Below are 10,664 nucleotides of genomic sequence, written 5' to 3'. Positions count from 1 at the left end.
CTTTGTCTTCATAAAATAACTAAAAAAAGAATATGTAACAAAAAATTATGAAAAGTATCCTTTCACTAGATATTGGTGTGACAATTCTATATTTTAAAAATTAGAATTTCCTTCTTGCTATAAAAAATATTATGCATTACCAAATAAATGTCACTTCCAAAAAATGTTGATTACTGTAAATATTGAGTTACTAAAAGTTACATAACAATATGGATAATTAGTTTCTAATTATTTTTTATAAAATATATTTAGAATCTATATGAAAAATCTCACAAATTAGTAGTTTACTTCATGTTCAAATTCTTAATGCTTTAGCTACTATAGGTTTTAGAAAGTAAAGATCTGATGCAAAAAGTTGATTCTAGTGTCAAGTTTGGCCAAAAAGTGTAATCTAGTATTATGGGATCACCCATGACACAAGTATAGTATAAGCATCATAGAACTGTCGGGTATACACCACTAGTTGTCTTCCATAGATGTGAAAAAAGCGAGTTGTGCATTGGATAGCATCAGTCCACCATATAATCTAGTTGAACAGCTAAGTGGGACAACTTTCCAAGGTCCAAACCCGTTGAATGTAGGAGACCATGGTAGAATGATTTAGCAAAGAAGTATTCAGAAAAAAAATGATATTTGAGAGGTCGAACATGATCCACTTACCAATTAATGGAGAGATTTATGGGGAAGTGGTCTAACAATGTTACCTAGAGGATAGGTAAAACCAGAAGCTCTTGGTTATCTCTAAAGGAGAAAAAAGATTGAGCTATGATCATAGCACAATCAAGCCTTATTTGGATTCTATCAATACCTACCCAAAAATTACTCTGATTGTGCCAAACACCATTTGGATTGTGGCAGTTGGTATTTGGATTGAAAAGACCCAATTTATTATGCATGTAAAACCAGGCTTCTCTCTCCCTAGTTGTCCATCAAAAAGGCAAAACACCTTCGTTATCAGAAACCACCTCAGCCATATTAAAGTCGCCACACAAAACCCAAGTAGTAGGTGGCAACAAATCTTCAATCCATCTCTAAAGATGAGATCTTTCCACGCCATCATTGGGAGCATAAACATTAATGATCCTAAAGGAATGATTGTCAACTAATATGAGGACCCAAACCAATCTCTGAGTGGGTCCACTCCACAATTCACAATAGAGGATTGCCAACATGGCAAGAGAAGGGTGACAACACCTCCTCAACTAGCTTCGTGATTTGAAGCAAAAACTTGGCCATTTGACCAAATAACATGGCATGTAGTAGTAAACATGAAAGCAACAATTTTAATCTCTTAAAAATTAAAAAAATCAATACCCAGATATCTAGTCAAGTATCCCACATGAAATACTTCCAAGAAAGGTCAGAAAGACCTCAAACATTCCAAGACATGAAATTCATGATTGAAAATCATGCATGTTATCCTTGTCCTCAACAGAGGAGAAACTATTTTGCAAAAAATCTTTTGACTAGAAACCTGAGTATGGAACTACTCGCCACTTTTTAGGAGGTTTGTTGCTATCCTCAACACATGCAGAAGGGCTATGAGAATCACTTAGAGAGGATGTTTGAACCGAAACAAGAGAAGTGGGCAGGGGGTGCATCCCCAAGAAGAGTGGGCACCACCGAAGCCTGTAGGCTTCTTCCCCTGTAAAACATGGTTTAAAATTGGTTGTTGCAATGGTGACGGCTATGGTTGTGGCTGCACTACGAAGAAACTTGGGGTTGCATTTGAGAAACAATAGAGTTTGAAGGATTTTGAGAAGTGGTTGAAAAGCCCTTTCCTTTGCGAACAATGGTAGTCCAACCATCCTTAGTTTTGGGAGCTTCAAAACAAGGAGGAGCAGCTTCCTTGGGAGGAGTTCTATCTCTTGAGGGAACCAAAGGATAGTCCTTAATCTTATGTTCTGAAGATTGGCACCAAAAACAAGTATTGGGCAAGTTCAGATAAATTACTTGTTGAGAGTAACACAAACCTCCTATCTAAATATCTCTAGTCTTTTTGAGGTCCTGAAACAAATCCACTTCAACGCATACCCTTTTTGAGGACGGGTATGGAAAAACAATTGGGGTCCATGCAAACCACCACCTTGCCAATGGATTGGGCAATCGTCTGCATAAAGGGCTAACAAGGAAAAGGGAGACCAAAAAATTCTATCCAGACTAGGACTTTTGGCTTCTTGTCATCAAAGACAAAAATGTCTCATGACCATGACTAAAAAACAAGCAAAGAGGACTGAACAAACCAAGCCCAATGATGTATAATATCATGCACATGGGTGGAATTGTCCAAATGAAACAAACAAATCCTTTGGTGAGATTTTGGATGCCGTCAACCTTGACCCCATGAGGGGCCTAGGCGTTGGCAATCCATTTAGGAAGCATGCTTTTAAATGGAACATTCCCCACAAAACAACCTATTAAAGTAAACATTTCAAGCCATTGACAAGCCTTGAACAAGCAAGACAAAATCTGGGGTACCAAAAAGTGTACCTCGTGAAAAACTTTGGGAACAAATTTCCTAGGCCGTTTGATTGGCGGTGTCATGATTGCCAAATGCCAAAACTCCAACACTAGCTAGGTTGAGGCTGGCTGAAGCCATGAAAAGGCTAAAACATCTCGCAATAAATATGATATGACATCAGAAAAACCACAAAGAAACACACAATACAGAGAAACAACCATGCAAAAAACCCTTAGAACTCTCCGCACGATTTCCTTTCCTTAACATAATTTTGATTGTATCTTTAATCATAACTCTAATTCTAAATCTAACAATAATACTAATTCTATTCTAAACATAACTGTAACGGTAATCAGGGTTAGGACTAACACTAGGTCTATTTCTAACCATATTTTTTATTATCATGGTTTATAAGATTTGGTGGTCTTAACAAAGCAGCAAAATACGTCTTCGGCACTGGTATTTCAAGTTTGCCTCGAATATCAATGGGGAATTGCAGAGTGGTCGATGCAACTGCCGAGCCTGCGGATAAAATTTTAAGGTTTATTATTTTATTATGCATAGCAATGGCTCCCATTAGAGCAGATCCTGAGGCCACGCTTTTATCCTACCAATGCAACTATGGCCCCAGCGGCAACGCCACCGTCTTTAAGCAAATTTTGAACGCCGCGCTGGAAACTGTGGTGGAAAAAGTTGCTCCATCTGGATTTGCTACAACAGACGAGGAGACAGCAACAGATCTGGCAGATTCAGTATACGTTCTGGCGCAGTGCAGAAAGGATAAATCCCCTGCCGATTGCGTCGACTGCATAAAGGTTGCAGAGAAGCAAGCACGCAACTGTCCCTATATGTCCTGCAAAGCATACTACGACGGCTGTTATCTGCGTTACGAGAATAACAATTTTTATGATAAATATACTGATGCCACACATAAACCGGTGTGCGGCCAAGTCAACGCCGCAGCTTCCAGTTCATTTTCGGCAACAGGTCGAAGTTTGATAAGTGATCTTTGCAGCGCGACTCCGCGAATAAATGGTTATTTTGCTGCGCAGACGAGACGAGGGCCGTCTAATACGACTATCTATGGACTTGCCTTCTGTCTGCGTTCCATTCAAAGGGATTCCTGCGAAAGTTGTCTGAGTACTGCTCAGGAAAACATAAATAAGTGTTTTCCTCGCTCCGAGGGACGGGCTATAGACGCCGGCTGCTACTTGCGATACGATTCCAAACCCTTTTATCCAATAAATGCAACTATCGACTTGGCGCTTTTCTTACACTCAGGTTACAATTTAATTACATTCAATTGAAGAGCTTGCAATTTTGTTTACATTTTTTCCACACATAGATCCACGTTTCAATTTACAATTTCATAAAATCACCTGAATCGCTTTTGATTAAAATTTATGTCACACATTTACTCTTATTTGCAATGATTTGTTCACAGTTGAGGTATTCTCCATCTTATTTTTCAGGGAAGAAGAAGGTGAGTTCTGCAGTGTGGATAATAATTGGTATTGTCGGAGGGGTATTCCTACTTGGCCTTATAACTTGTTTCCTTGTCTTCCGGAAGAAAATAATTCGGCCAAGCCAGAAACAAGGTAAACTCTTAAAAGGCTAAATTTAATATATTATAGATAAGGAAGCAAAACCTTGCAAGTCTGTTCGATCTTAATTAATACTGATATAACAAAAATATGGAACAGTGGATACTGAAGGAGCAACAGAACTTCGTGGCCCGGGAGATTTTGACTTCAAGGTACTGAAACAGGCAACCAACGATTTTGATCCAGCGAATAAACTTGGAGAAGGAGGGTTTGGTGAAGTATTTAAGGTAAATTATCAATTATTTCCTTCCCTAATTAGGCTTGTGTGTTAACGTATTCAAATGATGGGTTACTTGATATTTGCAGGGTACATTGAAAAGTGGTAAAGCTGTGGCAGTAAAGAAGCTGTTAATAGGTCGCTCTGCCCGTGCAATTTCTGAATTTGAAAGCGAAGTGAAACTCATTTCTAATGTTCATCACAAAAATCTTGTGCGTTTACTTGGATGTTGCAGACAAGGCCAAGAAAGATTCCTGGTTTATGAGTACATGCCCAACAGCAGCCTCGACAGAATATTATTTGGTTTGCTACTCCTCAACTTTCCTCTTTTGCTTTTTAGATCTGTTACAAATAAATTGATAGGTTTTGAAACTCTAGTGAGTTGCCCCACATGCAGGAGAACATAAAAAAACTTTGAGTTGGAAGGAAAGGTTCAACATTATCTTGGGCACTGCTCGTGGTCTTGCCTATCTCCATGAGGAATTCCATGTCTGTATCATCCATCGTGATATTAAATCAAGCAATATATTACTTGACGAGAACTTTGAGCCAAAAATAGCAGATTTTGGGCTGGCAAGACTTCTTCCAGATGATAAAAGTCATCTTAGCTCAAAATTTGCAGGAACGCTGTGAGAAAACTACTTATTCCACTGTTTTTCCCAATTTCAAAGTTTTCAATATAGATACTAACACTGTTCTTTTTCTTTTCGTAGAGGATACACGGCTCCTGAATACGCTAGCCGTGGGCAATTAACAGAGAAAGCTGACACCTACAGCTTTGGTTTAGTGGTTCTTGAAATTGTCAGTGGCAGAAAAAGCATTGACTTGAATCAACCACCTCATATGCAATATCTGCTTGAATGGGTATCTTAAGATTCTAATAATATTCTTTCAATCCATTTATCTCATCATTCGCTCCCTTTACAAGCTTGATCATTTTGAAAAAATATCATGGCAGGTTTGGAGGCTATACGAAGAAAACAATGTTTTAGAGCTGGTGAAAACTCAAGAGGAGATGGAAGGGTATAGCAAAGAAGAGGTGTTGAGGGTGATAAACCTTGCACTTCTATGCATACAAGCTTCTGCTAGTCATAGGCCATCAATGTCTGAGGTCGTGACAATACTATTAACAAAAGATGGGATTGATTTTGAGAAACCTTTGCAACCAGCATTCCTAGACGTGGGTTACAAAGCACAACAAGAAAGTTCCATTTCTGGTAAATCTGGATCATATGCATTGATTACAGAATCCCTTAATGCTCGTTAATGGTGGATATTTCTCTTGTCGATGGACACATGGAGAGTAGCATGGAAGGACGGATTGTAATCAATTAGTTCTTCATTACTATTTTAAAATAGTATTTAAATATTACAATATGCATTTTCCTTTTCCATCTTTAAATATAACCAAAAATTGTTTGAAAAGAGATGTTTATCTCACTTCAATTTCTAAATCTAAATGTTACATAAATATTGTATACTCTGCATATTTTATAGTTGGGGGATTACCTTATTTAATGTATTTTAAATATGAAGGATATATTTTTGTTATCATAGTGTTGCATATAGATGACATGTTATTAATTTGTAATAATATGAAAATGAAAGCTATCTTATGATTGACATGAAAAATCTTTCTCCTGCAATGTTTATTTTACATGTAGAAGCTAGAACTAACTTTTTAAATACAAATTTGTGATTACTTTATAAGAAATATGTTAAACTGATTTTGTAGAGATTTAGTTTGCAAGATATTAAATGTATGGAAACTCCACTTCTTTCATAAAACTTATCTACTCAAAAATGTCTTCAAATAGAAAGTAAAATTGAGAAAATGTGTGAGATTGCTAATGTTAGAGCAATTGACATACTCATGTCTACAACATTTTTAACTAGACAAGACATTGTACATGAAGTTGTAGTGTGGGTAGATATATATCCAAACAAGATAAAGAATATTGGAATACTATGAATAAAACTTTATATATCTATATGATACATTAGCTTATGCAACTTGTTATAAAGGAAGATATGATGAAAATAAAAAAATATGGATTCCAATTAGGTTGAAGGTGAACTAGTAGTATGTATTCAATATTTTATATGGAGTAGTAAGTTAGAAGAAAAATAATTCCTTTAAATGGTTGTGATATCTACAACGTATGCTAACTGCATGTTAACTGCTCATGTATGTAAGGACGTAGTGGTGGCTAGAGAGGTTGTGCTTCATTATTTGTCTTCAAACAAAAAAATCTATGAATTGACAATGATAGTTAGGTTACAATATATTTGGTCAAGAATGCTATTTATCATGCTCAATCAAAGCATATTAGAGTGCAATATACCTTTTCAAGAGAAATACTTGAAGGAAAATGAGTATTATTGAAAAAGTTTGATACACTAAAGAATATTGTTGATTCATTAACAACGTTATGAGTATTTCAAGAAATTTTATTGGCCTATAGAATATTAATGTGCACTCTAAACTTATAATTAAGGGTCCCTATATAATGTATTTAGCAATTGGGAAAATGTTAGTAAATTTTCTATACTTAGCATGTTTTATAATCATTGGAAAACCTCATCATATTTTACATATTTTGTAAGTTGCAAAATTTTTCCATTTTTCTTTATGTTACTTTGGATATTTTCTTATCTTTCTCATGTTTATCTTTTGCATGATTCATGCTAAGTGTAAAATTACATTTGATGCATTTAGAAATATTTATAGATGATTAAGAGTGAAATATGAGATTCACAATTGTATTAGAGAATTATTGAATTTTATACAATAAATAAATTTTTGTTGTGTTATGATTTTTATCCAAAATGATTTTTTAAGGCGAAAATTTTACATATAGTCTTTACATTATATTTATGTTACCATTTCTTGAGATCTTATATGTATCAATTCTATTATACCACTTCATTGAGTCTCTTTTTTTTCTACAACAAAAGAAAATTTCTATAGTCTGAAATATTAAAATTGAAATTTTAAACTATTCAATCATAGTTGTAAGTACAACTTAACAATAAGAAAATATGCTCATCAACAATTAAAAACTATCAATTATTAATATTTAGAATTCAAGAACATAATTTCCATAACACCTTTATATTGTAAATTCACTAAGCTTGTTCATTCTATATAAAAAAATGCGAGATTTTAATGCTCAAAGAAAATATTTTTCCTTCTATATGTTACAAATAAAATAATTTCATTAATAAAAAGAAATAAGTATTAATAAAAAAAAATTCTTTCAACAACAAATTATAACATCCTAAAAAAAATCATTTTATCTCAATATATTATCTTACTACTAAAGTTTCATAGATATTATACATCTCAAGGAAATAGGTATATTGACAATTTGAATTTCCATTAATTTTCTTAGAGAGCCATCCACTATAATATCTTGTCTTATAGATGATTTGTAGTTATCATTTTTATTTTTATTTTACTCTTCATGACATAAAAAATAAATTAGTACTAACACAAAATGCTTTGTTTTCTTTGGAGAGTACTTGTTAAAATTGGTGGTTGGTGGATGTTTTTGAGGAACTGGAAACTACAGATAGCTTGGTGTTTCATATGGTTTCTCATCCTGCTGCTATTTCTTTGGTTGTTACTTTGGCTTACCTTATGGCTCGGTCTTATTTTGCTTCCTCGGGGTCTTCAACATCCATGTTTTCTTCTTATCTAGATTGTCATATGTTTGCTCACCATTTTTGTGCTGGTAGGTTCACTTATCATAGGTTCTTTTCTAGTTGTGAGATTTATTCTATTCAGAGGACTGGAAACATGTGTTGATTAGACAAGATGGTTCTGGGTTGAAGGCACTAGTTCTATTTTGATATGTTCTCTTCTATATGTTGGTTGAGATAGCTTCCTTTATATCTAATGCAAATGGCTATGTAACTGGGAGGGTTTTTGGGGAGCCTATGGGCATTTGTAATGGGTAGATAGGCCTATGTTTTCTTGAGCAATATTGAAGGGTTTTCTTACTGGTTCTTTCCCTTCAATGCTCTTTGAACCAGACACATGTAAAAAACAATAATTTTAATATAATTTCAGTGGTTTCATCCACTTTTATCAAATAAATAAATAAATTAGTAGACCTAGACTACATTAAAATAAGAGTTCCAAATACTCTACAACAATTAACAAACCATAAATTTCACTCATAATTATCTATATTTTTTTTAAATCAAATTTTTTATTATTTTTTTTTAAATCAAATTTTTTATTATCATTGTATCACTTTCTAACCTTGTTAAAAATAATTTATAATTATCTCATAACATTGAAAAAAATAAAATACGGTTATAATATTATAATGATAAACAAAGATACATATTGTCTAAGATTTCTGATTCCACAATGAAATTATTGATAATAAAAAGGCCATATCACTAAGAATATTGAGGTTGTGGATCAACCAATTGCCTCCGCAAACCCTTATTGAAATCCTCCTAACGGTCAGTATAGTGGGAGACTGCAATAATACGATGGACAGCATCGTACGGTTGAGAGACAACGTTCACCTCGTACGGCCATATTAGAAATTGTCGGCACAAAAAATCTAATCCTTATCGGCCTTCATACTGACCATGACTCATGAATGCACTACTCGGTGCCTGTCTACATCGACATCAAACTTTCGAAAAAGACCTCTCACGAACCATGCTGTCATGAACGTGAATATTGTACTCTTAACACAAGACTTTTTGATCAGGATTAAATTGGGAAAATATTGAAATCTAATTTTCAAAATTTTCTATGTTTTAGTAAATTGCAATTTTGAGGGTCTTCGGTGCATTTTTGGACAAATGTAGTGCGCGGAAACATGAAGAGATATCTTCGATGTTTCCGAAATTTGGTTCTAGATTATTTGAATACCTTTCCAACGCATCAAATGGTTTGTAATTCGGAGCTAGGATGAGAAAGTTGTGCCTTTTCAAAGTGGACTAAAATTTTATATTTAGTTTTTTTGATAATTTTGATAGTTTTAGTAGTTTAATTGTAATAAACATTATGGTGACTCTTCGTTTCAATTCCAAGGGATTTGTGTGACCCTTGGGATACATTCGACTTGTATAAACTCCAATTTTGAATAGAATGGAGACAGTTTTTGGTTTGCAATCTTCTTGTTGTCAATTTTTGTGTTGAATTCTACAATACCTAGTGTGATACCTGCGGTATCACAATTTTTGTTGTCAAACGATTCTCTCCACAAATCCTTATTCAAATCCCCCGAATGTTGACTATAGTGGGAGACAGAAATAACACGGTGGACAGCATTGTGCGGTTGAGAGACACCCTTCACCTCATACGGCCTTCTAGAAATTATGGACCTACATAGTGAACATGACTCATGAATACGATTCCCTTGTTGACTATTAAATGCATCCGTTCCTGTCTACATCCACATCAAAATTTCGAATAAAATCTCTCACTAACACAAGACTTTTGGAGGTCTTTTAGGCAATTTGTTTCGATAGAGTTAACGTGTACACATCAAACAAAATTTTCTTCCCCAACTCGTTCAACTGAGGGGTCCATGTGGGGCTAAGTTTCTTTGTTAATAGACTGATTGGAAACAAGTTTACTTGTTGGTTATGCTCACGACAAGATTGACTACGATTGGCATAATAAGAGGATAGAATAGGACAAGATCATTGACTACACATCCATAAGAAATGGATGAGGATGAAGCAAGGCTTAGAAAGTGAAAAGATGATTTGTTACAAATTTTCTTTTTAATTTTCTTTACAATTTTAGATTTTATGTAAGAAGTTAAAAGATAGAAGAAGACTTAAAAAGGTCAAGTAAGACCAAGGAGGTTTATCTTTTAATTGGAATAATGTCTTTTATAGAGTTGAAGTCAAGATTAATATAGTCTTCTAGATCAATAGATTACTCAAAAAGAAGTCTACTTTGGTTTACACAAGACGAGTCTTGATCGAAAGATCCCTCTTGGATGGCTAAATCTACCTGTTATCACAAAAGCTTGCACCCTTGCTGAGCTATCAACTCAGCAACCTTGTGAAACATGGAAACAACCCCGAAGTGTGGGACCTTGTGCAAGGGGGTTGAATCTCCAGAGAAGGTTGGCTTCCTTCTCTATCTAGGTTGGCTTCCTCTCCCTACCTAAATGACACAAGTAATTAACTGAAACACCCTGAAGATGCACAACTTTCAATTGTATGAGTAACCCCAATGCATATATGAAGGTTATAATCCACCGAATGCCAAGAGGGGAGAAGGATTCCCACAAGTCACACTCAGAAAACCAGTTAACACAACATATATGAAGAGAAAGAGCCACAACATGCACCTATGATGAAGGTAAGAAAGCATACACAACATACATAGGTTGAA

General features: G+C 34.7%; 1 protein-coding gene across 1 annotated transcript; it reads left to right on the top strand.

Annotated features, from left to right (window-relative positions):
* Positions 1 to 2,876: 2,876 nt before the first annotated feature.
* On the top strand, positions 2,877 to 5,833 carry LOC131859513 (cysteine-rich receptor-like protein kinase 2). The gene is made up of 7 exons (XM_059213337.1): positions 2,877 to 3,742; positions 3,934 to 4,059; positions 4,165 to 4,292; positions 4,372 to 4,585; positions 4,680 to 4,911; positions 4,996 to 5,146; positions 5,241 to 5,833. The coding sequence occupies exons 1-7, from the start codon at positions 2,947 to 2,949 to the stop codon at positions 5,547 to 5,549; spliced, it is 1,956 nt and encodes a 651-aa protein (XP_059069320.1). The 5' UTR covers positions 2,877 to 2,946; the 3' UTR covers positions 5,550 to 5,833.
* Positions 5,834 to 10,664: the final 4,831 nt, after the last annotated feature.

The sequence above is a fragment of the Cryptomeria japonica genome, chromosome 10 (genome assembly GCF_030272615.1).
Source record: "Cryptomeria japonica chromosome 10, Sugi_1.0, whole genome shotgun sequence".
Taxonomy (NCBI): Eukaryota; Viridiplantae; Streptophyta; class Pinopsida; order Cupressales; family Cupressaceae; genus Cryptomeria; species Cryptomeria japonica.
Note: the sequence above shows the minus strand (reverse complement) of the source record. Positions and strands in the feature narration are given on the sequence as shown.